The following is a 26,505-nucleotide window of genomic DNA, read 5'->3' as shown; positions in this document are numbered from 1 at the left end:
TGAAACTTGGGATGGAATTTTTAAAAGAGATTAAATTCATTAAATTCTGAGCAGATGAGCCGATATTTAATATAAATCGGATTCCACTAATTTTTTCTAATTTTTTTGACATGTGGCACTTTTAAGTCTAACTCTTAATAAATCACGCTATTATAATTAGGGTTAGGGGGGTTACGGGCTCTGCTGGGTTTTCTTTTTTCCTTTTTTTTTTTTCAATTATTAGAATACTCATTATATTTTAATTTAAATTATCCACGTGTCAATCATCCTATGGCATCCGATTTTCTTATTAAAACAGACCATCCGGTCTAAATTTGCAACCTTTTTAAAATTGGTAGCGAACTTTTGGAAATCGATTATTTCAAAAAACAATGGCAGTGAATTTCTTAAAAATAGAGAGTAAACTTTTGTAAACCGTTAGTGAACTTATGTGAACGATCGGAAAATTGACAGCAAAGTTCGACAGTAAACACTATAGCTCAGTGAACACTCGCATTGGTCCCAATAATTTTAGCTAACAAAAGTGCAGGAGTACTTTCGTAAAAGAAAGGGCGGACTTTTATCGGGACCATAATATTAATTATATTTATTACTAATGAAATTACATCCGTTGATTTCCCCCAAAAACGACACTTACATCGGATAAACTTAGGTTTATGATATCCTGCATTAGGTGAAATACATCATGTGGTTTTAAACTGTACATCTACGTAAATAACTACCTAATAAGTATACATACATATAGGTGTGTGTTATTATGTGTAGATCAACAATGTAAGACTATATGATGTGTTTCACTAGGTATAGGTTCTATACAGAACCAATAAACTTCATCTCGTGATTCGGCATTCATTTCCATGTTGTGATTCAAGTCAGCAATTCGCGAGACCAATCAAAAAGAGAAGAAAAATATAGAACTTTTTCTACAACTTGGGAAGTTATATGCTACACTGGGTTATTTACATGCATCAGCTATTTGTTAATTGTAAATGAGGTTAAATAATAATCACTAAGCACGCGTACACAGAGGTGGGTAGGGATGACAGTATAACCCGCCCCACCCCGCCCCGGATTTACCCGGTAATCCCCACCACGTTTGCTAATAGAGCAAGTATTGATTTTAAAAAATTCACCCGTAGTGAATACATGATGGGTATAGGTTTTGAACATATGCACCCTTACCCGCCCCGTATCCATCCCGTTTATATATTTTTTATATTATAAAATACTAATCTTTACAGATATTTTAATTAAATAAATTATTAATTTAAAAAATTATATTTTCTTACGGGCCAGGGGCGGGCCGGGTATGGGGCGTTATATGGTCCGGGGCCCGTTTAATAAAATAAAAAATTAAATGTTTGTTAACGATGCTTATCCTAAATCTAGGTCATCTAGGTTAAATTCAAAGCGGCGAAGAAGAAGAAGAAGAAATAAGAAAAGAAACACAAAAAATGGGAACACGAATCGAACGACGAATCTCGCGCCATCTTCCGGAAGAAATAATCGAAGAAATATTACACAGCTTGCCATCCAAATCCCTTTTGAGATTCAAGTGCGTTTCGAAACGATGGTGTTCCTTCATCTCCAGCAAACAATTCATCAAACGCCACCTCAAGAAATCGAAAATCGATACAGATCGCACAAATCGAAGCCTAGTGTCGACCTTCCGTCGATCCCCGGACATCGTTGGATTCATGTCTTTATTCCGCGGTCCGAACACTACACTCGACCCGCGTTATCTCCAGTCGATACTCGATGATGACATCATCGCAACTCTCGACAGCAATCATTGTTGCATGGGAGATTCGACGTACGATGTTCGTATCTTGGGATCATGCAACGGGCTAGTACTCATGAACATCGAGAATTATCACTATTTATTTCTATGGAACCCTTGTACTAGAGAGATCAAGAAAATTCGGTACACGCGTCCCGCTTTCAAAAAAGTATACGGTTTGGGGTACGACGAGTACGCAGACGATTACAAGGTTGTCTGCATTTTCTTCTCCACTCGGAGGACAACCTCTCAGACGGAGGTTTATAGTTTGAAAGCCGATTCTTGGAAGAAAATCGAGCATTTCGACAAGGGTTCTAATTATCCCCCGATGTGCGAATCGGGCAAGCTTGTGAACGGAAGATTGCATTGGCTTATGGGACACGATGATAACGATCTTGTTATAATTTCTCTTGATTTAGTGGAGGAGAAATATGAAATTGTGGCTGGGCCGAAAAATACGGAAAATATTTGTTTTGGATCGGTTCTGAATAATTTGGGAGGATACCTATGTTTAATTACTACTTCTAGTGTTACAGGTCATCAAAGTGTTTGGGTTATGATCGAGTATGGTCAGACGGAATCTTGGACTAAGATTTGGACATGTTCGAATTCTGATGATGCAATGAAGATGTGGCCTTTGCCTAATGACGGAATTTATAACGGAAAAAATGTGTGGTGTAAATATGTGTGGTGTGCACGCTTAGTTTATATGGTTGATGCTACAACTGAGCCCATTTGCTATGTTGAAAGTTTAGTTTCACCATTTGGCGACAAATAGAAGGATAGTTATTGGTTCATCAATTCTTCTTCTGGTGTCACGAACCCAAGACCTATTAGCAAGGAACTTTGCGCGCCTATACGATCTTCGTATGGAAAGGAATTGGTTTCGGTCTAGAATTTTTATTTTTTTTTTCCTTTTTTTTTATGTTTTCAATGGTATCAATTCCTCTTTTTGTATTGTCAAGAAATTGATAGTCCATAAGAAGATATTTATACTTTTATCTTTTCCACTCGTGTTTTAGATATTGGTTGAGTAGTTTGGAAGTATGTGTTATTGTGTGTTCATTAATTCTTTTCTTTATCAGTCTTGTTGCCTTAGCTTCAAAGTGTTAAATTATTAAAACAGGCAGGACCGAATGTATTTTTTTTTTGTGAACATGGGGGATCAAATGTAGAATCAATGCAAACTCGAGGGATGAAAACTTTAATTTTCCCAATAACAAATCCACTGATTCTGTTTGAATAACACTTTTGTTTTCCAGTTTGCAAATTAAAAAGGAAAAATGAATTCCAATTCAATATATATTTCAACACACCATTATGTGATCAATATCATAACCTCAATTAGAGGCACTTTAATTATTTAATTTGTATCTTAAACTAATTTAAAAAATACTTAATGTATATAAAGATTAGTGTCAAGCCTAATCTGCTATTTATAAAAGGTGAAACTAAAATTAAACTAAAAACTCAACCACATCAAAATTAATAAGAAACACATATAATAAAGAGAATATACACTTACTCTTATTTTAAATACCACAAAAATCAAACCATCATGTAAGCCATAGATATGCATGTAGTCCTCCTCTATAGAGACAATCTTAAAAACTTCAATACCTTATTACATGTTATATATATCGTGAATTATCGTCGGCTAAATAAGGGGAACAATCTTTCTTGTAAAGAACTATGATGATAAATCATGAACATAAGAAAAACGAGCAAAAGTGCCACCCCGAAAGGGGACCCACCGACCCTATGTAGCGAATCCTTCTCGGGCAAGCTCATGGCGAAAGGGAAGCTCCGGTCGCGGTCATCGGCCGCTAGCCAGTGGACTATAAGTAGAAGAAGTACCGGAAACACCATTAGGCTTAGCTTGAGTTGATCCATCAAGTCCATAAACGCATAATCGTAGTTTATGTACCAAGTGAAAATCAAGAAGATGGATATTACGGCTAAGAAGAACACGAAGTGGATTGGTAGTGAGAGGTATTGTAGGTATTCATGGTATGATGAATTGTAGTATCTAGCCATGTTTTTTTTTTTTTTTTTATTTAGGAGTTATTGAGAGCTTGAGAATTAATGAGAGTATAGCAAGAAAATGAGGTATTATTTATAGGAGTTTGATTTTTGTTTTTAATTTTGTTTTTTAGAGTAAAAAAAGGAGGAAAGTAGGGCTATTGGAATTATTCTTGGATATATTGTATGCTTTAATATGAAAAAGTTAAAGGTATATATATCACAAGTGTATGTATTTATTCTTTATGTATAATGGGTTTGAATCTCTTTATTTGGACTCCATGATTTGAATTTAAGAGTTTTAAATTTACAGTGACAAATTTATTGAAATTGTTTGAATGAATTTGATTTCATAATAAATTTGAAATCTGAACATTATCCCATATAGATTTCATTTAAAATCTCTCTACATCCAAAATCACCAAACTAAATGCAACCGAGAAATTGAGTTTTTGTCTCCTATTCCGATTTCCTCAGAGCTTTCGGTCGTACAGTCGAGACAGCGACGAGTTCCCTGCCCCTACGGGGATAGAGCGACGAAAGTTTTGAGAATTCACGAGAAGATCACAGCGAGACGAGCCGTTTATCATTACAATAGATGTCAAGTGCAGTGATGTATCTAACAGATCGGTAGTCTTGAACCTTGTTCCTACATGACCTGATTAATTTGATCAGGCATTCGCCTGTCTATTTCCATTGTTCAAATCTTTGACAACACGAAAAAACTCCCTTTCAATCAAGAATTGGACCTTGCAATCTCTATAACTTCAATTATTAAATATTTACATATAAAGTTACAATTTTAATAAGAAGTAACGTGTCACGTGACACCGACCATATATGTCAACATTATTGAGGCTGAAAAGAATATTATTGTATATAGAAAAGTTTTGAGTATTGCGAGAGCAAAGTGGAATATTATCTTTTTTTCAACTTTGCAAAAAAACTTTATTCTTATTATTTTTGTCTTCTCATGACTTTTACTAATAGAGAACAATGCCAAAGTAATTTTGGGTATATGAACTAGGAAGTGATTTATCTTTTGTTACAAATTAATTCCCACTTAATATAAACTCATTTTCCAGCATGGCTATTGATTTAATAATTTCAAACTAGTTTACAATTTGTTTGATTAGATGAAGTATTGAGTATTGAATAGTGAATGTGAATAAAATTTGAATGGCTAAGAGCAGTATTTGATAATTGAATGCTCAACAATTAAATTTTGTTTGATAACTGAAAACAAATTTATTTGTTTGGTCTAATAATTATTAGAAAACTCCACATATTATTTTACATTACCAAAATTTCCCCTCTGGTTCAATTTTTTTATTAAACTATCCTAAAAACAGTCTGTCATTTATGAAATTACATACGCGCTTAGACAAATGGGTAAATTACAACCACCACACTGAAGTAATTAAGGTCTATTTACAAAAAAAAAAAAAAAAAAAAAAAAAAAAACCCTCAATTTTCAGAAATTGCATCCAGCTCCTGTAGTTTATAAATTTCTTACATCCACTCCCTATAAAAGGGTGTTAATGTAAGAACTTTACAAATTACATGGAATGGATGTAGTTATAAAAATATGAGAATTTTTTTCGTAAATATACTTCAGACATTATAGAGTAGGGGGGCGGGGGTTATACTTGGAGTCTTATACTAATAATATGAGAATTCTTTTTAGCAAAATTCAATATTACATAGGTACGAAATACAATAAATTTCACCACATAATTACTATATACTAGAGAGCTGAAAATTCTCAAAAAAAAAAAGTAGTAGTATAAATAAAAATCAATAATGCATGACATAAACATTGTACTCGACAGTGGCATCTCCAGTCTTGGTATCAAACTTGATAGTTCGGGCCTCAGCGTAACCCCTTCCAAATCGGAAAAGCCCGCTTCCGCCGACAACGGGCATTTCTCTCACCTTATCCAAAACGGCGTTTCTCCCCAAAATGGTGATCGTGCTCCCGTTATACTTGCCACGTGTGAAAACGAAGTTCATCATCATTAACAGCCCAGTCTCTTCCTGCGACGCCATCGCGTAAAACCCTTGCGCCTTTCCGACAGCCTCGGACCTCAGGTCGGGCCCTAGGGTCAGCGGGTTGTCGATCACGTTGATAGCCCCGAACCCGTTCGCGTACCGGGCAGGCGGATTCACGACCGTGACCGATGTTGGGTTGCGGCCGCTGACGACGTCGTGCCAGTGCATGCGGAGATGGCTGAGTTTTTCCTTGGTCGTCGGCATTCTGTGCTGGGCTGGTTTGCCGACGGTCTGGTGAAGGAACGCAACGAGGAGGACGGAGATTACGACGAGAATGCAAGAGAATGAACAATTTGAATGAGTTGTAGCCATTGTTTTTTTTAGAAGTGCAGAAATTTTGTGTAAGGTGCAAAGTATATATGTAGCAGGCAGAAAGGGAGAGGGGTACTTGAGATGTTGAGGTTGGTTTGAGAACTCAGAAGCAACAAACACACACACACACACACACACACTACTGACACACACATCCGTGTGGGTGTGTGTGTGTTTGTGTGATTATGTAGTGAGTTAGGTGTTGAATAAGTATGTTGTGTCTTTTTTGGCAGAATTTGAAAAAAAGCAATGTAGTGCTTGTTGGTATCTAATTGAGGGTGTTTTTTTTCGTAGCAATCAAATTATGTTTTGAATTATTTGAATTTTTGTGATTTATATACTATATATAAAAACACGTCCATCTGAGTCGAGTTTCGAATTGAAGATTCGAGACCTAACTCAAATTTATTCACGATACTCGACATAATCTTGTAGAAATTGCACCTGGTAAAATACACCAAGTAAATATACGTAAAACATGTATAGATACATACACATAAACGATTGAATTTCCGTCCAGTCGAATTGGGACGGAGTTGAAACAAAATTGAAAACATATTTGTCTTACGGGCTACGACTAGCTATATGAATTAGTTATCCAAAGTCCCGAAGAAAAAAACAACGCATGGAAAAAAGTGATGCACATGCATATGATGAAAAATAAATCATCATTAGAGCACATGTAATTGATTATTTAATTCTACGTTTTCGAATAATCATACGAACTTGTAATGTAGGTTAACTTTTCATAACAAGTGGAAGAAACTGCATTTTGATACGACTAAACTAACCTCGAGGTTTCGATTTTCGACCCCAATTCGGAACCTGCAAATTAAATTAACCAGTCTTTGTCTACAATAGAAACGGCAAGCCCGGAAGATCATCAATCACAAAATAGTTTGAAACCAAAATATACGAGAGTTTTTCATGTAGTCTAGACCAAAATTACTAAGAGATAATCTGGGAAAATTATCTTAACAAAGTTAAGACTATCATAAATCAACAACTTTAAGTACATTAAATAATTAAAAAAAATTATCGCTTCTTTCTTCCACCCTTTCCAGATTTGGAAGGACCGGCTGCTGAGGAGGATGTAGCAGCCTCTTGCTTCTTAGCAGCCTCCTGCTTCTTAGTTCGACCCGGATGTCGAGGGACCAACTCCGCAACTTGATTCATAAGTTGTTTTCCTGCATTATTTTTTATTAATATAAAATCTTATATACAATAAACACAAATGAAAAAAGAAAATACAGGGTCTGGCTCGAGCTCGTACGTTAGTTCGAACTGGAGCTTTTGACGCTCGTGTTCGACTAATTTTACATCCTTGGTTTCATTTCAAGAAGGCGAAAGAGACTAAATATGAGGCTCAAAGGATAATTCAGTTAGCTATAGAAGAATTATGTGGTACAAGAGGCACATGAACAAGAACCAATTTAGTTCTTTAACATAAGTTTTATTATGAATAAATCCATGATCCTTTATTAGGCGAAAATGCAGATAGAGTTGTTATTCGTCATTTAAAGTAGTACACAATGATCAATGACATTTATAAAAAAAAAAAACACATAAATTGTCACTTCAATCAACAGCTAAATGGGGTTAAACAACAACAAATTCTGTTGAAAACAAGCTGCTAGATGAGAATAAAACGAAGAGCAGCAGAAACGTCCTCAAGCTATATTTAAATTCACGCAAAAAAATTGAACATTTTTACCTTGTATGTTTTCCCTTTTATCTCACAACCTCAAGATTCAACTAGAAAATGTACGAGGAGAGATGACAAATCATTTCAAAGATATCCGTTTCAATGTCTTTCTGTTATATTTTCTAAGATGTTTTTCTCTTCTTCTGCACTATATAATAAAAATATTCCACTAATTAAAAAACTCGTATTCAGATTTGCCTTTTATTATCAGAATAAAACAAGGGCTAAACCCACCATGACTGCGAAAACCAATCACCTAATGAGATCGAAGATGTGGAAAAATAAAACAAAACCCATCTCACGAGACTCTGATTTCGCCAGCATCTGATCTTTTGCTTAATAATCATCACAGCCTCAACCATTCTTAATGTATATATATACGTGATTATCAATGTCCACATATTAGGGCTTGAATTCAGGGAATAACAGATTTACAAAGAGGAAAGAATTGCTCTAACATCATCACTTCAATCATCTTATCACAAAGGGCTGTTGATTTATTTCTTTTAAGTAAAAGGATGAAGAACGGGGGCTTATGTTATCTTACGAAAATTCTGCAATTAAATCTGAATTTCCCCCTCCATAATTAAGTATTACAATTAAATCATTCTGAATGACAGCAAAACTAGCACAGCCCTAATTATTTTCCGGCACCGGTCGAAACATGGAGGTAAGTTACATTCTTCAACTTTGTCAAAATCCAATCTAAACTTACGTAATATTGCCAATTACAATTCGGTAAATAATCGAGCACACTTTACTACCATGCTAGCAATTCCATCATTGACATTGCCCATTGAATTCAAAATCACAGAAAACAACTGAAATTAAAGCATAAAAACTTGATTAATAAATAAAATAAAATAAACACAAATACTTACTCGAAGAAACAGCCGGGTTGCAGAGAGTCCCATCTTCCCTTTTCAACAGAACCCTAACTCTCCCTATTTGCATAAAATCCCTAGGGTACGCCTTCTCCCTCTAATTCACACCACAAATCAAACAAAACCCCAATCCAAATAAATCAGTTAAATTTTTTCACATCCCCAAATAAAACTAACATACTCCAATTTTGAAAATTAAATTGGATTGACAGTAAATAAAATCAAACAAAAACACACCAATCAAACAAAACCCAATCCAATTCAATCAGTTAATTTTTCCACATCCCCAAATAAAACTAACATACTCCAATTTTGAAAATTGAATTGGATTGAAAGTGAATTAAATCAAACAAAAACACACCAATCAAACAAAACCCAATCCAAATAAATCAGTTAACCTTTCACATCCCCAAATTAAAAAATAACATACTCCAATTTTGAAAATTGAATTGGATCGACAGTAAATAAAATCAAACAAAAAACACACACCTCGATCGCGCAAGGGAGTTTAAGGTGGTTGCAGCAATCGTAAATCTCGGCGCAGGTAGGGTTTTCGCACGCTTTGGCGGCGTTGATTCTTCGCCCCTCCGCTAAGGTTTTCTTCGAATTTATGTAAATTGGGTAAAATACTACCCATTTTTTTATATTCTGCACATCCGCATCCATGATTTTTGCCCTAGAAAAAAAAAATAAATGTAGAAATTAAACACAGCGTTCAACAGAATTTTCTCTCAGAATTTGCTCTGAAGAACAAAGTAATGGAAAAAAAAAAAAAAAAATACCCTGTAACAGTTGACTGCGAAAAAGAAAACACGAGGAATTATATGGGCTCACCAAGTATTAAATTGGGCCCGAATTCAGCTACTAGTCCAGCTAATTTGAAACCCGTAATCTTAAATATATAAATAAATAAATAAAGGGTAAATTATAAAAACTCCTTAACTTAGGTTAAATAACGAAAAACACCCCCACATTAATCTTAATTACCAAAAATCCCCTGAGGTTAGTTTCCGTCTTACACCAACCCCTTACCGTGTGAATTTTCACGGATTTTTTTTTTATTCCAGAGAATATACAACAATTTCAGATATTTTCTTGTATTTCTCACCTATTTAACATAAGATATAATACATCGTACACGTTTTCTGCTAAAAAACTCGATCAACAGTAAATTAGAGGGGGATTTTGGTTATTTAACCTAAGTTCAGAAGGGTTTTCGTAATTTACCCATAAATAAATTGGTTCTCTCTCCTTTTAGAAAACAAAAATTAAATATGAGAATAACTCCATTGGATTTCTCAATATTACTCTCTCTGTTCCACAATAACTGTCTCTTTTTAAAATTATTTTTGTTCCATATTATCTGTCACTTTACATTTCCAATATTGTATTAATTGTGTAATTATCAATTTTATCCTTATTAATTATCTCCAACACTCTCTCACATTAATTATTGGCAAGGGCATTTTAGTATAAGAACATATATTTTTCTAGAATTAAACAACATTTATTGAGATCCTTAATCCTTGTGCACAAGCTAAAAACGACAATTATAAAGGAACGGATGGAGTATAATATTAAGAAAAAAAATAGGTCTGATATATGTAATATTAATATTAGCTACTCAGCTTCTATTACTAAATATAACAGGACTCTTTAAATTCTAGTTAAAAAATATATAAGTTTTAAAATATTTAACAATAAATAATTCCCTACTATGCCATATGAAAGAAATATCAATACTGAGTATACAAACTAATAAGATTAATTATTTGAATTTTAGAAAAATGTTATATTTTAATGTCTTTTTAGATTATTTTATTATATTGAGGTTCGATTTGTATTTTAGATCATCGTTCACTCATCCGATTGAATAGGTCCGATCGCGACCGGTCGTTTATCTTGCCTGGGTCTCATGAGTTGTAGACATCAAATTTGTTAATGAAACGTGATTCCCAACTTCAATTCAAAAACCGTCAATTGTTTGAAGCGCTTTGAGTTTGACCCGACATCGATGCACTGACTTTAGGTCAAACTCAACACACACAAACTGTTGAAAACGTCAAAGGTCAGTTGACTAATAATTATCTAATTAACATTTGAGAAAACCGAAAACTTCAAACCAACTCGTAGGTGAGTTAAAATAATCGGGCCGATTCTATAAGTCGGTTAACTCAATAGAATCGACCCATGCCCGCCCGTACGTAGGATGCGACACTTTCTTGATGTAGATTATTCTCTGAAAAATGTTGATTTTCCCATGTGACAGAAAAAATGCAATTTACTGTATACCAATTAATTATATGAATTGACAAGACTTCATATGAGTAGTTAAAGTCAAGCTGAAGTTATACGGAACATTGTTAAAGAGCTTAATTAATCTTCATTTGCATTAAAATATATGAAGTCGAAGAGAGAATTTGAAAACAAAATTAAAATAAACAGAGTCGAATTCACCCTAATAACATTAACTACAAGGTCCTGTTTGGATTGGAGGATTTCAAACGAATGGATTTGAAATACCTTGGATTTGAAATCCATACAATTTAAAATCACCTGTTTGGATATATGAAGATTTATACAAATGATTTCAAATCAAATTCACTGTTTGGCTAAAGAATAGTGGATTTAAATTCTTTAATTAGTTTTACAAATATTTTCATATCATACAAATGTGATATTGCAATTACTGAACTTCTGAGAAATATCAGTTAAATTTCATTAAATAATAACACTATATAAAAATAAAAATTATATATATATATATATATATATATATATATATATATATATATATATATATATATATATATGGAGCGGGCAGGGCCGGTTCGAGTCGATCCGGGCCCACGGCTTCCCCTTCCCACTCCAATGCAACAGGCTCACCGGACCGGGGTGCGAATCACGGCAGAGGCCACGGAAGTTATCGCCGCCGAGTCCGTGTTGGTTCCACCGGTGATCAACCGGAGCTATGTTTCCGGCGAACACGAGCAAGAATGGTGGCAAAGAGCCCAGCTCGTAAATCCTCATCCTCTTCTGAAGCTCCATCCACCCGACAATCTTGGTGGTGTAATCTCCGGCCCTCCATCTCTGGAGATCGATCACCATAACTCCGGTGTTGAAGTAGCAGGGTTTTCTATTGGCGAAGGTTAGAGAGAGAGAAGGGCTGGACCAGAACGTCAGCGTGAAGTAGGTGGTGAAGTTGGCGTTGCAGTACTCCGGCACCGCCAGCACGGCCCCGTTCGGGAGCAGCGTTGCCGCGACTTTCGCGATGTCGTCGACGAGGACGAGGTTGGAGTCGAGGTAGACTACCCGTCCAAGAGAGGGTCTATGGGCATCTCACCGCCGTCGAGCACCGCCGCCGAGCACCACCGCCGTCGAGCGCCGCCGTTGAAGAGGAATATTCCCTACTAATTTCCTAGCTAGAAGATCAATGATTAAAGAAATCCCTAATTTTTGAAGGCTGCTGAGAGAAGTCTCGATGGGTGGATTTCAAATGACTAGGTTTGTGGGAGGATTTGAAATCCATTAAAAAATGGGCTCAAATCCATCGATTTTTAGGGATATTTGAAATCCACTGATTTAAGTTGCGGCCCAAACGACGTAATGGATTTGGGCAGTGGATTTAAAATCCGTCCTAGCCCAAATCCGTCCTTCCAAACGGGCTCCAATAGAATTAAGCAATGTGTGACAAGTTCGACCTGAAAATAGTAGACATTACTTTAACAACTAAGCCATTCTACGAACATTTAATTAATGAAACGTGTGTAAAAGGAATAGATACACCCCTCCATCAAACCTATCGGGCCAAGAAATGTGGGCCCTGGAGACGAGAGATTTCGTTTTTTGGTGCAAAGAATAGATACACAAGCAATGCAATATATAGTAAAATATTTTAGAAGTGGTAAAATATGTTAGAATCTTTTTCACCAATATTGGTGGCATGGACAGCTGGCAAATATTAAGCTCATTAAATTTGTTATTAAAGCTCATTAATCACATAGACCCCAAACCTTGTTGGACCATAAATTATTAGCTGTAAAAGAACTTTCTAGTTGAGTAGTATTTTCGTGGTTGTTTTCAGCATCTCACTCATTTATGGCTCTTTTTTATTTTATGAAAGTTTGATTTATTTGAATAGTTTATGTTTACGCGGCTAATATTGATTTGATATTTTGCTTCATTCAGAATCGAGATTGGTGGTATAATAATAAGGATAAATTACGGTCATCCCCTGAAGTAAGGCTAAATTACAAGAAAGAGAATCATCATGTTTTAGTAATCACAACCACCTTATTCAATTATTAATCTTCTTATATGTAATTGCCACATCAGTGGTGTCGCTAATGGTACATTGGACAATTTAAATTTGTGAGGGGAATTATTTTAAATGGAAAGGGGTCTTCTCAATTTTTTTTAAAAAGAAGGGGGTCATCTCGTACATGAATTTACCAAATGAGGGGGGTTTTGCTGATTTTCCTCATTGTGAATTGCTAAAATAATTTGTGTTATTAATATTATCAAGTTAATTCTCCAATAATGCATTTTTTGACATATGTATATGAGACAATCCCTAAATGGAGAATTTTAGGGGGTTTACTAAAATAATTGAATCATACTAGTTTTGATATTCAAAATAACACGAAAAGTCTTTTTAATAATTTGGGTCAAAAGTAAATAATAAAGCTTGAAATATTGGGAGAAAGATGTGAGTCTCCTAACTTTGGCCAATGGAGTGACAAATTGTAGATTATGTAAATTGAACCATCATATATTCTGCAAATTGCTAGTGCCCCACTAACACAATATCATCCCATGGTCTTCACTCTTCACCATTGAGCTGTACTGAACATAATGCTAAAATATTGGTTACTAGCTATATCGCGTGATTAGGGATGGCAACGGGTAAGTTTTCAATAGGGTTTGTCTAAACTCGAGACATGCCCACGAAAATATATAAAACTCAAACACGATACAATCCGTTTTAGTTTAGACCCAGACCCACCCCGACCATACCCAAATTAAACGGTTATGACATGCCAGACCCGTTAACGTCGTCATACAAAAAGTTTAATATTTTTTAACTTTCATAATATTTTGTTTGTATAATTTAACAAAATAAATCTCGAATTAAAATTAAATATTTTAAAAATTCTCTATATAAATGCTATAAAGTGAATAATAAAATTATATAATTAATTAAATTTAACTTCTATAATAAAGAAAGTTCAAAAGGTAAGACAACTAGCGATGGTCGACAAGTAATAGGTACGACTTACGAGAATAGACACTATGGAAGTTGAAAGTTTGATAAATCAAATACTAAATTTGTGTGTGTGTGTGTGTGTGTCTGTGTCTATATATATATATATATATATATATATATATATATATATATATATATATATATATATAATATATATATATATATATATATATATATATATATATATATATATATATATATATATATATATATTATTATTAAAGATAATATATTTATATGGGTCGATTCTGAGCGGTTCTAATAAGACTCGTAACCTGACCTAGAACCGTCCAGTTCTAAAAATTCAAACTCATTATCCGGATCCATAACCATTTAGGTTATCTGGATCCACCCCAAACAGGTCGATTCCAAAGTCTCAGACCCACCAAACCCGTACAATTATCATCCCTACATGTGATCAATATTGAAACTTAAGTAGCTAGCTCCCAAGAGACTTAAGAAAGGCATTGGTAAGTACCATAAACCCCCTCAATTTATTTTCCCAACTCCCTCAAACCCCACCTATCTCTATCACTTTGATATTCACATTTCCCATCAAAACCATATAAGCCATGGAGGGAATCTCCCACACCCTTGTCTCTCTCCCCTCCACAACTCCTCTTTCTCTTACTTAAAAACTCTCTCTCTCTCTCTCTCTCTCTCTCTCTCTCTCTCTCTCTCTCTCTCTCTCTCTCTCTCTCTAAGATATGGAGCACTACTATTTCAAACTATTTGTGTGCATTTTGGTGGTTTTATTTGGTATTGCAAAATGTGACATAGAGAAAGATAAGGAAAAATGTGCAAATGAGTTGTTAGGAATATCAACTTGCCTTCCCTATGTAGGTGGGGAGGCCAAGGCCCCTTCAATGGATTGTTGCACTGGTTTTAAACAAGTGTTGAGGGACAACATTGAGTGCATATGCATATTGATTAAGGATAGAGATGATCCAAGTCTTGGCCTTAAAATTAACGCGACTCTTGCACTCGGTCTTCCCACTCGTTGTCACGCGCCCACTAATCAAACCGTGCAAGACTGCCCCGGTGAGTATTATATATACATACGTATATTGGTCGTCATTTTATTTTTTTTATTGTCACTATATATATTGAATTGGTGATATAACATTAACTATGTCGACAATTTTGTGACAGAAAATTTAATAATTCATGGTGATACATGTTTTCACTCGATATCATCATTTAATTTGTTATATTTAGGTCGTTATTAATTCATTTTTCGTTGCGAGACCATTTTTTTTGCCATCTTATTAATGTAAAATAGTGATACGGTTATGGTTATAATATTATAGCAAAAATTATTGATATATACTCTAAAATTTGTTTATTGATATATAATTGTTACTCTGGTGTAACACAACAGTAGGTGGTTCCGAATCTTAGATTTATATAAATAACTACTCACTAAACACACATACAGATCGGTGTGGGCATTATTATGTCTAAATCAATAATTCAAGATCAACCGGTGTATTCACCGGATGTAGCATCTATCAAACCCTAGTTCAAACACCTATAGTGATTTTTTTAACAACTCTTAAGAATATTGGCTATGTAAATTAAGCTAAATGGTGATGAAACCAACATTTTTGGGCACTTTGGTAATAATCATAACAAAATTAAAATTAAGTGTCACTGGATCTGACTTCTGATCATAGAAATTTTAATCTTGTAATAATTTGTATCACTAACAAAAAACATTGGATTAGAATTATTAATTTATTTAATTTTCGAAAAAAAAGAAAAGAATAAAGTTCTTCTAAAACTGTTTTTTTATATCAAAAGGTGAAAATTTCACCATGTCATATGTACACAACCAACATTCTGCTAAAGGATTTATACCACATATAGTAAAGAATAAATAATCATATATAACACACGTGAACAATAAAACCCAATATTGTGCTGACGTAGATTGATTTTCTCATTATTTTATTATTTTTTATTTATTTTTGTTTTTCGTTTTTATCAGCTATCCTTCATCTGCCACCAAATTCACCGGATGCAAAGGTGTTTGAGGATTTAGCAAAAAACACCAAGAAAAGCAACGTTACTTCACCTGCTCCAGGTAAGAAAATTAATTATAGGGTAAATTATAGACACCCCCTTATAATATTGATAATTACAAATACCTCCCTGCGCTATTTCTTCGTCTAATCTAACAATTACACATTTATGAAGTTATGAATAACGGAATCATAAAGATTCCATGAACTATTCGTTCTAAATTTCCAATTCTACTACCAAGGAGTAAATGTAATATACCCACATAGGGTAAGTGTAATATTTTCTCTATTACCTCAGGGTACCGTAATTTACTCATAGTTTGTTTGTTTAATAAAAGGGTAATTTAGGCATTCATTCATTACGCTAGGATTAATAACGAGTTGTTTGTTTTAAGGGGTATTTGTAATTACTAATACCACGAAGATTTGTAAGTCATTTAGTCTTATATCAGGGTATCCGTAATCTACCCTTAATTTTATATAGAAAAATGCATATGAAGAAGAAGAAAAAAATCTTTTAGGATTCTTTTTTATTATATTTTAATACTTTTTTTTTCATTTTCTTCTTAAAAAAGGGAGTTCACCCAATGGGACCACAACAACAACAACGACTTCAATAAATGCTGATGAGAAAAATGGTGGAGGAAGTATAAAGAGATGGTTAGGTACTCAATTGGTTTTGCTAGCTCTAATTGCAGCTCAAGTATTGCCTATTAATATTTGATTAATTAAAAGTATAAGAAAATAAATGTTTTATAAGTACTATCATTCGATTCTCAATAAAATTTGGATGATGTTATATACTTATGTTTCATGTGTATAAAATTCATGTGCAACGGTGATCAATGACGAAGGCAAGACTTTGGAATTTCATGTATTATATATGTGATGTATTTAGGTCTTCTTTTCCCGATTGTAGCTTGAGCTTACTTTCATGTTTACAAAAATACATTTAGTCTCTCATGTTTCAATAATTTAATATTTTTGGTCATTTCAATCAATTTATCTTTTCGTCTGTCAGTTAAGATAGGGATGAGAACACACTTGATTCCGTTCGTACTAACGTAAATGACTAAAAATGTTGGTTCTGTCACGAGGGACTAAATGTATTTTTTTTGAACATGGGGACTAAATGTGGAATCGGTGCAAACTTGAGGGATGAAAACTGTATTTTGCCATATTTTCATCATCAAAATGAGTAGTAATGAATTGATGATTACAAAATTTCTTATTTATTTGGACAAAATGCACTTCACCACCTATAAATTATTTTGGTAGCATTTTGCCCCATAGGTCAATTTTTGAAAGGCATTGTGCAACAAAAATAACATTTTAAAGAGGCAAAGTGCAAAAAAATAGTGTTTTTTAGGGGGCAAAGTCAAATAAAAATAACATTTAAATGGACAACGTGCAAGAAAAATACTCAATCCCGATGAATAATCCAACAGAGTTTTACTATCAGAGGAATATGCAACAAGAATAATATTTTGCAAGGGGGCATTCACTTTAAAAAAAATTGAAGAACTAAAGTGCGAAAATTAGATATTTACAGGGGTATATGCAATTACCCCTATTAATTTGTGTTTCCGCAAGTAGATGATTATAAAAAGGGCAAATTGCACATCACCCTTGTAAATTTCTAATTTGTACACTTTACCCCTCAAAGTTTTTAAAAGTGAATGTTTCCTTCAAAATATTATTCTTTTTCCACATTGCCCCAATAGCAAGACTCCGGATTATTCATCAGAATTGAAGATTTTTGTTGCATGTTGTCACTTTAAATATTATTTTTATTGCACATTACTCCTTAAAAACATTATATTTTTGCACATTACCCCTTTAAAATGTTATTTGTGTTGCACAATACCCTCCAAATATTGACTTATGGGGCAAAGTACCATCAATATAATATTTCAAAGCAGAAATATCCTTTTTTTTTTTTCACGAAGGTAGAAAATGCAAAAACCAGAAATTTCTAGAGGGGCAAAGTGCATTTTGTCCTTAAAAAAATCAACTAAGAGTAAAATATAACAATTAAACACGTAACTTAGAAGAAAAACATCAATCATCTCGCCAAATTTTCATTTTTTCCTCAACAACTCTCTCTCTCTCTCTCTCTTCATCATAAATTCCATCGTCTCTCTCTCTTCTTTCTCTCTCTCTCATCAATGGCGTCGGCGTCGTCCACTCGAAAGGTACAACACGCCGCCACAGCAATAATCTCTCTCATCATCCTCCTCACATCAACCCAAACCACCCTCTCAGACCCAACCTCCGACGAAGTACACGAACTCCTGACAAAGTACAACCTCCCAAAAGGAATCCTCCCAAAAGACATCAAATCCTACGCACTCTCGAACCAAGACAACTCCTTCACAATCGAACTCAGTTCGAACCCTTGCTACGTCAAATTCAAAGACCAGGTTGTCTATTACGCCAAAACCATCAAAGGCAAGCTGTCCTACGGCAAAGTCACCGGAGTTTCTGGTATTCAGGCCAAGAAATTCTTCATCTGGGTTTCCGTTACAGGTATGGAAGTCGATCAGAAGAACGACATGGTTGAATTTCACGTCGGCGCTATTTCTCAGTCGCTCCCTGCTGAGGATTTTGAGGAGATTCCTAGCTGCAAAGCTAAAGCTCTTCTTCGGGAGGAATCTTTTTCTTTACTTGATGCGTTAATTTGAGGTAAATTTTTGTGGGTTTTTTTTTTTTTTTAATTTATAGTTCTTGATAAAGATTGAGTTTTTTTTTTTTTTTCTGGATCTGTTGGTTGATTGGGAATCATGAATTGTTGGTTTATAGATAGCTTTTGATGAGAGAAATTGGAATCATGGGGTTGACTTTAAATTGGTCAACACTAATTGATGCTATAAGATAACAATTTGGTATGGTTTCTAATTATTTATTTATTTTCGATATTCGATATTCGATATTCGAATACGAATGGGGAAGTAGTTGATGTATAGGATCGATCCAGGGTTAGGTATCAAATCTCCTAACGAGCTTTGGGTTATGGTTTGTGATAAATGCGTATTATCGCCTTGTTCAAAAATAGTACGTCGAAACTGCAAGATAGATACTAATATCCTTTTTTTTTTCCTTGTAGAAATAGAGCCGATTTTTTGTAGTTAGATGTGGATTTTATTGTTTCAATAATCGTGCGACAATTATTCAAATGCATTGTGAATTTATGATGTACATTCGGGTTTTTTTTTTTTTTTGCTTTTCTGAATATACACATCAAGAAACCGTGTCCTGGTTTACGAATTATATAAAACAGATAATCTAATGTGCTATTGCACAGAAATGTGGTGATTACTTAATGGAAGAAAGGATTTGAGGTACAAAACGATTAGTTTAATCTAACTAGTGAAGCTATTCACCATGCATCCGGTTTGTTTTTTTTTTTTTTTACGAAACATACTTCATTTGAGCAGCTCGGTTTTTAGGCATCATAAAAAATGTAAAAAGTACAGGAAATAAATTTGTGGATGGATCCTGTTCGGTTTCAATTTATTGAGTCTTTGATAATCGGTTTTGTTTGTTAGATACTTGTCCTTGTGTTGGGTTTTTTTTACAAATTATTCACTTGCAAAACTTGTTCTCGAAGTTCGATAATCTTCAGATATATTGACGCAAAATAACATGCCTTGATTTTTTTTCTGTGCAGACCAAAGCCAAATTTTAGATGCTGTGTAAAAATGGAAGATGTCGTGTTAACTCGTCATATACCATGATCGGGTATCAATCCAATCTGGTTCAAATTTCTTTTACCACTTCTTTGCATTTACGGACTGTTCTATCGATTTATGAAAAGAATACTGATTTCTTATATCCATTTATATTTTAATTGTCTTGATGCACCTTGTTTTTCCATCTTACAATGATTAGGGCTTTCTTGTTTATAAGTAGATATGTCACGATCAATTAAAATCGTCAGATGCTACACCGGGTGACTGTTAACCGTGGATCTACACATAATCAAACACACATCCATGTGTATGTGTGCTTAGTAGGTCGTTATATAACCACATCGTCGGTTAACTAGCACCCGGTGTAGCATCTAACCTACCTTTGGTGTTTGATTTCGTCCACTAACATTCTGGGACAATTCGAAATTCTTTATCAACTATTTATCTTGCCTAATTGGACACTGGTATGCACATAGTTTACCATAATAAGAATACGACTCCTTCCGTTTCAAATTAAGTGCGGTCGATATTTCGCATATTACAAAAGCTACTAAATATTTAAGAAAACGAATTAAAAATATTACTGGCCAAATAAAACTCCAATAATAGTAGAGGACATATTTACATTAATACCATTTGGCTCAAAAATAAAACTATACAGAAATTAAAGGAAACTAAAAATGGTTTTAGTTTTCTCATGAAATAAAAGAAAAGAAAAAAAAAAAGTGGGATGTCTAACAAACTCGAATTCTGCTACCAATATAACTAACTGTACACAATCAACACTAATAACGTATTAAGCACAGAATTAGTAGCTAACATTACCACATCCCAAGATTATATATATATAGCCATAAGCAGCTAACCCTCCAACTCATAGACGACGAAATTTCACAACGAACCGATTAAACCTAGAAATTGCGATGTTGACATACATACACTTGCGAATATATTTGCTATAGCCGAACGGGGGAGAAATAGTGAGAGTCGATTTAGTCCCATGCACTAGTCACAGCAGCACCATAACCTCCACCATATCCGCCGCCACCAGGTGCATTATATCCACCACTACCGGCGGCATTGCCTCCACCACCACCATAGTAATCCATTCCACCACCACCTCCTCTACTGAAATTCGAGTCCCTTCGGAAATCACGGCCACCAAATCTTCCTCCAGAATTGCCGCCACGGCGGCTCCTCCCCCCAAAGGAAGAACGGGCGGCAAAGCGGGAAAGCCAGGCTGGCACCTCTTGATTCGATTCTTGCATCAGATCGGCCAAGGGCTTTGCCAGCGAGGCGTTGTTGTCGTTAAAGAATGCAGTTGCCAGCCCTGATTTGCCTGCACGCCCGGTTCGACCAATGCGGTGGACATAGTCGTCGATATCATTAGGAAGATCAAAGTTTACGACATGCGAAACATGTGGGATGTCGAGACCACGTGCTGCCACGTCAGTTGCAACCAGGATCGGAGTGTTGCCGCTTTTGAAGGATCTCAAAGCATATTCTCTCTCCTACGGGCCAAAGAGAAAATCATTAATTTGCCGTATCAAAATCTAATCTAGTGCCGACAGTTTAACAGTTCAGTACATTTCGATCTTGAAACGAGATGAGAAGGAAGGCTTATGAGGCAAAGCGGGTTAAACATCAACAAAGAATTACACAGCACCTAGTCCTAGCTGAATATCTATAAGTTGAACGAACCTGTTGTGTTCTGTCACCATGAATGGACGTGGCAGGGAAGCCATTAATGCAAAGCCAGTGTTCAAGTGAATCGGCTCCCTTCTTTGTCTCAACGAAAACCAATGTAAGCGCTTGCTGCAAATCAGAACACAAAACGCCGGACTATAAACTAAAAGGAATCCAAATGGCATTACAATTTACAAGTATTTTCCAAGAAAAGATGTAATATGAAGAAAATGGCCACCAAGACCAAAACACGTAATAGCAATCTACAAAAAAATGAAGTTGATATGATGAGGCGTAATATGAATTGACTTCTAGAGGCTGCTTCTGCAAACATGTTTGAACTTTCATTGAAAGAAGATGAAAATATATTTAACGTTCTCGTGTTCAAAATGAAATTCAAAAAGTTAACAATAATGTTTCCAGATATAACGACCGTCCAGCGACCTAATTCTTAGCAATACCCTGGAAATAAAACACAACATGGCATGTTTTTCAGAACTTTCATTCAACTTTTACGTATACAACTAAACTAATTTCAAAGGCATAATAATAATAATATCAGACCTATTGAATTTAAATTTGATTAATAGGTAAACTTAAACCATCTGCTCACAAGGAAAGTTTTAAGTCACATAATATTCTGGTCAGTCTTTTTACCTTGACCTGAACGCCATTTGCTCTCTGAGCGTGAAGGAGGTCCATCAAGTGACTTCTTTTGTCAGTCTCGAGCACGTATTCAACTCTTTGGACTATCAAGTCGGTGCTAGAACCAACTCTCCCAACAGCCAAAAACACGTAATCTGACAGAAAGTCAGAAGCCAGCCTCTGTATTGCAAAGTAAAATTTGTGCAATGTCACAGATCAAATAATAGAAAGATGCATGAAATGAGTAGGCATTAGGCAACTTCTATTTCACATAGTGGCTGTTAGTTTACATCATATCAAATGTTAAGATTCGATTTCACATGCTGATGAGTATATTGAAGTGATGCCTATGAAAATAAGAAAACGGACCTGAATCTCCTTTGGAAATGTGGCGCTAAAAAGCAATGTTTGTCGTACACCAACTGGAGGCATGTCCATCTGTTGCACAATTCTCCTTATTTGAGGTTCAAAACCCATGTCTAACATTCTATCTGCCTCGTCTAGGGCTAAATATTGAATCATTTGCAACGAGACTCTTGCTCTTTCCAACAAATCTACTAACCGTCCAGGAGTTGCAACAAGTATGTCTACACCTCTCTCAAGCTCTCGAAGCTACCAATAAATTGTCGATAATATTATTATAACCGGAAACGTAACCGAAAACCAATATGGATCAAGGAAGCAACAGACAAAACTCAATTATAACGGTATCAACGAAGTAAAAATCTTTAAAATGAAGCAGCTCAGCAATTATAAGGAAAACGTAGATCAAACTCACAATTGAAACATGCATGTTCTCTGTCATGGAAAAAGATTATGTAACCTAGTTATGAATAAGTAGCTGGCGTGGGCTCTCATGTTCAGAATTTTTTGGCTAGGGTTTACAACAAAATCTTTAAGAAGACAAAAAAATTCCAAAAAAAAAAAAACAAAAGAAAAAATGCTCAATCAAAATCCATTAAAATAACCCACTTGGATGCCAGACTGTATGCAATACTTTTACAAAAGATTACCAAACTTGCGGAAGAGACATGCTTCAGTTTCCAATCAATGATTCAAAAATCAAAACTGATCTATATATATATTTACAAATATGTATATAACAGGTAGAGATGAGGCTACAAGATCAGGCAAATATAGAGAAGCGTGATTATGCTCAGGAATAAGTGCAATCGAACCAACAACACAGAAGTAAAAGAATAAGACCTGTAAATTGATCGGTGCACCACCATAAGCGACAACCACCTTGACCCCAGTTTGATAGGCAAATTTCTTAGCTTCTTCATGAATCTACATGGGGCATGAGCAAGTGTTGGTTCAAAGTAGAAAATAATATTCGAAATGCAAAAGAAAACATAATAATAACTCGAGACAACGAAAACTCACTTGGATCGAAAGCTCCCTAGTTGGAGAAAGAATGAGAGCAAGCGGAAAGGCCATGCGTGGTGCACGCGGTGGCCTCGGAGCAGATTGGCTGCTGTTCATAATCCCACTAATTATCGGGAAACAAAATGCAGCTGTCTTTCCAGAACCCGTCTGAGCACAAGCCATCAAATCACGCCCAGCAAGTGATATAGGTATGGCATGGCGCTGCACGGGTGTTGGCTTCACGTATTTGCACCTCCTAATATTTAAATTTAAAGCATCGCCTAAATCGATATCCGCGAACGTACTGACCGGAGGTGGAACATCCTTCCCACTCGTCTCCACAGGAATATCCTCATAAGCATCGAAATTAATCCCAGTATTTTCCTGCGAACCAAACTCCGGTTCTGTATCCACATCGTCTTGAAAAGGATTAGCCTCTCTTTCCCTCCCACGGTCCCAACCACCGTTTCTGTTATTCCAACCACCACCGCCGCCGCCGCCAACACCACCTCGGCTGAAACCACCACCTCCGCGAGGACCAACAGCAACACCACCTAAAGCCGGACCGCCAGGTCCATAGTGATCATTTCCCGAAAAGCTGCCAGCATAGGAAACTGGAGCTGAGGGAGGGTCTGCTGAGGGAGGCCTATTCCTAAGATGCGGCGGAACATAACTCGATCGAGGAGCACGCGAAGTGTTCCCTACACCACCACCGGTGGGAAGCCTCTCCATGGAATCAGACCAAGAAGTTGGCATCCTCAAAAAGAAGACAATTTCCAACAATTATACTTCCCCTATCGAAAATCCCGCAGAAATATCTTCAATGACACGTTTCCTGCCCACTCGAAGAAAGTTCGAACACTGCATATCCAACAAAAGCCCCAAAATTTCCGTCAACCGATCAAAAAAACTTCGACACTCAAGCATACATTTCCGACGAGACACGAGATAAAAGCAAGATACAAGTACTAACCGTGCGAAAAAAACACAAATAGCAGCAAAAATCATTAGCAGTTGTATGAAATAAAAAAAAAAAAAAAAAAAAAAAAAAAAAATCCAATTTTAAATGCTTATCGAAACGGACACCCACGCACCCACCTAGCATAAATTAACCAAAATAGAAACATGAAATGCAGCAACATTTACACCGAACGCAAATGCAACATGAAATTGTTCCTCAAATAAACAAATAAACAACCAGGAAAAAAAAAAACCCAGCCCTTACAGAAATACTTCAATATTGCAACACATAATTCAGAGAGCAAAAAAAAAAAAGGTGAGTCTGTGTGTGTGAGTGAAAAGGAACATATATAATATAAATGGAAGGTAGAGGAGAAAGAAACCCTAATTTTGGGTAGATGATGTGCGATCGGAGGCGCTGTGCGTAAATATCTTGTGGCGTTCTTTCCGGTTGGTTATCTCTCTCTCTATCTCTTCTCTGATTTCTCTCTCTAGAAAAAGGTCAATGGTTTTTCTCTCTAGATATTATATATTTCTTTTACTCCTACGTATTTATAGTGTTTCTTATTTGCGTCTCTGCTTAATAAGCGATGGGACCAATATTTTTTGAGGGGCTCCCTTTGTTTTCTTTTTGTTTCCCTTTTCTAATTTTAAATTTGTATATATTATTTTTTTTATTTTTATTTGTAAAATTAAAAATGGTCACATGATCTTCAATCTTTGACTAGTGTTACCTATATCATTGTGATTTTTCTTTAACTATTTTTGGTAATAAGAGTCAAACTCACTTGATGGATATTCCTATATATAGATATTTTATAAATAAAATTATTTAATTTTAGAATATGGTAATAAAAAATTTAACTAATGTGTGTAGACTATCTTTTACTCCACTTGTCCGCCAATGAGGATTTTTTGTGATTTTGTTTTCTTTTTTTTGAATGGTAAAATTTTCAAATGGAAAAAATACAGTTTTCATATCTCAAGTTTGCACCGATTTCACATTTGATCACCTATATTCACAAAGGAAAACATCTGGTCCCTCGTGTTTCAAAACTTCAATATTCTTAGTTATACCGTCAATTTTTTGTTAGTACTAACGGAATCAAGTAATTGTCCGTTACTGTCTTAATTGACGGAAATAACCAGAAGTGTTAAATTTTTGATACATGAAGGACCCAATATATCTTTTATAAACATGGAGGACTAAATATGAAATTAATGTAAGCTTGAGGGTGAAAACTATATTTTTTCATTTTCAAATTAGGGATATTGGTTCAATAGTTGGTATTACAGAATATTAAATGAGGAAGAATATATGAGGGGGGAATAATTGTAGGATATTTTTATTTATGACGGATTCATAGTATTATTTTTGGATTATGTTAAATTTGCCCTTCTTTCTTTAGTCGTTGGTGTTGACTTATAAATATTGCATGGTCGACTTTCCCATTTTATTTAATTATTTTCTATGTAATTAAAGGAATAATCTAATATTATATCTCAAATTAAATGAAAGAGAAACTGCAACTTTGCAAACATTCAAAATGTAGAGAGAAAATAATAATTATCTCCAAAAGTATCATCATCTTAATATTAACTAGTAATTCTTATTTTCATCATTCATTCATTCATCTCTCTCTCTCTCTCTCTCTCTCTCTCTCTCTCTCTCTGGGTGTGTGTATGTTTAAAAATTGTTACAGTCCATTGGTGTGTAGTTTTTGTTAATTTTAATGAAATAATTTTTTCGTTGGACAAAAAATTCTATCCTTATAATGAATTTTAAATAAATTAGTAGATACTATATGATGCGGCCGGGTTTTTCCGTTTCAAGAGATGCCGAATCTTCAAGCTCATTCTGTATTCGGCATGTTTGTCGTGAACCTGAAAAGGATCGGAAGATCAGAGGTGCTCCTGACGTTATTTCTCCGACACCCAAAACAGAACACCTCAAAGATTCAAAGAGAAATATATTAGGGAGAAAATGGTGTGGTAAGATTAAGATTGCTTAACTTGAGGGTTATGACTTATGAACCCTCTATTTATTTATAGAAGAGGCTTTCCGGATGTCATTGTTTTTATTCAATCGTTTAATAGAGTTATTTCAAC

The 26,505-nt window shown here is 35.0% G+C and overlaps 7 protein-coding genes and 1 pseudogene across 8 annotated transcripts; 3 read left to right on the top strand and 5 right to left on the bottom strand.

Moving 5' to 3' along the window:
* Positions 1-1,207: 1,207 nt before the first annotated feature.
* On the top strand, positions 1,208-2,912 carry LOC105964280 (F-box/kelch-repeat protein At3g23880). The gene has a single exon (XM_012988807.2). It carries the CDS (start codon positions 1,455-1,457, stop codon positions 2,556-2,558), a length of 1,104 nt encoding a protein of 367 aa, XP_012844261.2. The 5' UTR covers positions 1,208-1,454; the 3' UTR covers positions 2,559-2,912.
* Positions 2,913-3,261: 349 nt separating this feature from the next.
* LOC148764928 (uncharacterized) lies at positions 3,262-3,885 on the bottom strand. The gene has a single exon (XM_088814324.1). The coding sequence runs from the start codon at positions 3,815-3,817 to the stop codon at positions 3,428-3,430; it is 390 nt and encodes a 129-aa protein (XP_088670450.1). The 5' UTR covers positions 3,818-3,885; the 3' UTR covers positions 3,262-3,427.
* Positions 3,886-5,467: 1,582 nt separating this feature from the next.
* On the bottom strand, positions 5,468-6,321 carry LOC105964274 (dirigent protein 22). Its single transcript, XM_012988801.2, has one exon. It carries the CDS (start codon positions 6,164-6,166, stop codon positions 5,600-5,602), a length of 567 nt encoding a protein of 188 aa, XP_012844255.2. The 5' UTR covers positions 6,167-6,321; the 3' UTR covers positions 5,468-5,599.
* Positions 6,322-7,046: 725 nt separating this feature from the next.
* Positions 7,047-9,626, bottom strand: LOC105964275 (signal recognition particle 19 kDa protein, putative / SRP19). 2 transcript variants are annotated; one of them, XM_088813593.1, is made up of 4 exons: positions 9,538-9,626; positions 9,245-9,431; positions 8,753-8,852; positions 7,047-7,353 (listed from the first exon to the last, which is right to left on the bottom strand). In XM_088813593.1, the coding sequence occupies exons 2-4, from the start codon at positions 9,419-9,421 to the stop codon at positions 7,202-7,204; spliced, it is 429 nt and encodes a 142-aa protein (XP_088669719.1). In that variant the 5' UTR covers positions 9,422-9,431; positions 9,538-9,626; the 3' UTR covers positions 7,047-7,201. The 2 variants fall into 2 exon arrangements, with proteins under 2 accessions (XP_088669719.1, XP_012844256.2); XM_012988802.2 differs by lacking the exon at positions 9,538-9,626 and having other exon boundaries at positions 9,245-9,528.
* A 1,940-nt stretch (positions 9,627-11,566) lies between these two features.
* On the bottom strand, positions 11,567-14,354 carry LOC105964236 (putative galacturonosyltransferase-like 2 pseudogene; annotated as a pseudogene).
* A 263-nt stretch (positions 14,355-14,617) lies between these two features.
* Positions 14,618-16,953, top strand: LOC105964273 (non-specific lipid transfer protein GPI-anchored 6). The gene is made up of 3 exons (XM_012988800.2): positions 14,618-15,062; positions 16,012-16,107; positions 16,621-16,953. The coding sequence occupies exons 1-3, from the start codon at positions 14,729-14,731 to the stop codon at positions 16,767-16,769; spliced, it is 579 nt and encodes a 192-aa protein (XP_012844254.1). The 5' UTR covers positions 14,618-14,728; the 3' UTR covers positions 16,770-16,953.
* A 1,098-nt stretch (positions 16,954-18,051) lies between these two features.
* Positions 18,052-19,904, top strand: LOC105964271 (DUF538 family protein, putative (Protein of unknown function, DUF538)). Its single transcript, XM_012988798.2, has 2 exons — positions 18,052-18,730; positions 19,716-19,904. Exon 1 carries the CDS (start codon positions 18,214-18,216, stop codon positions 18,727-18,729), a length of 516 nt encoding a protein of 171 aa, XP_012844252.1. The 5' UTR covers positions 18,052-18,213; the 3' UTR covers position 18,730; positions 19,716-19,904.
* Positions 19,905-20,294: 390 nt separating this feature from the next.
* LOC105964272 (DEAD-box ATP-dependent RNA helicase 11-like) lies at positions 20,295-25,104 on the bottom strand. The gene is made up of 7 exons (XM_088814523.1): positions 24,780-25,104; positions 23,455-24,297; positions 23,275-23,358; positions 22,438-22,680; positions 22,081-22,248; positions 21,439-21,552; positions 20,295-21,248 (listed from the first exon to the last, which is right to left on the bottom strand). The coding sequence occupies exons 2-7, from the start codon at positions 24,190-24,192 to the stop codon at positions 20,730-20,732; spliced, it is 1,866 nt and encodes a 621-aa protein (XP_088670649.1). The 5' UTR covers positions 24,193-24,297; positions 24,780-25,104; the 3' UTR covers positions 20,295-20,729.
* Positions 25,105-26,505: the final 1,401 nt, after the last annotated feature.

Source organism: Erythranthe guttata, chromosome 14, assembly GCF_056151865.1.
Source record: "Erythranthe guttata isolate IM_541 chromosome 14, IM_541, whole genome shotgun sequence".
NCBI classification, from domain to species: Eukaryota; Viridiplantae; Streptophyta; class Magnoliopsida; order Lamiales; family Phrymaceae; genus Erythranthe; species Erythranthe guttata.
This window is presented reverse-complemented; position numbering and strand designations above follow the sequence as displayed.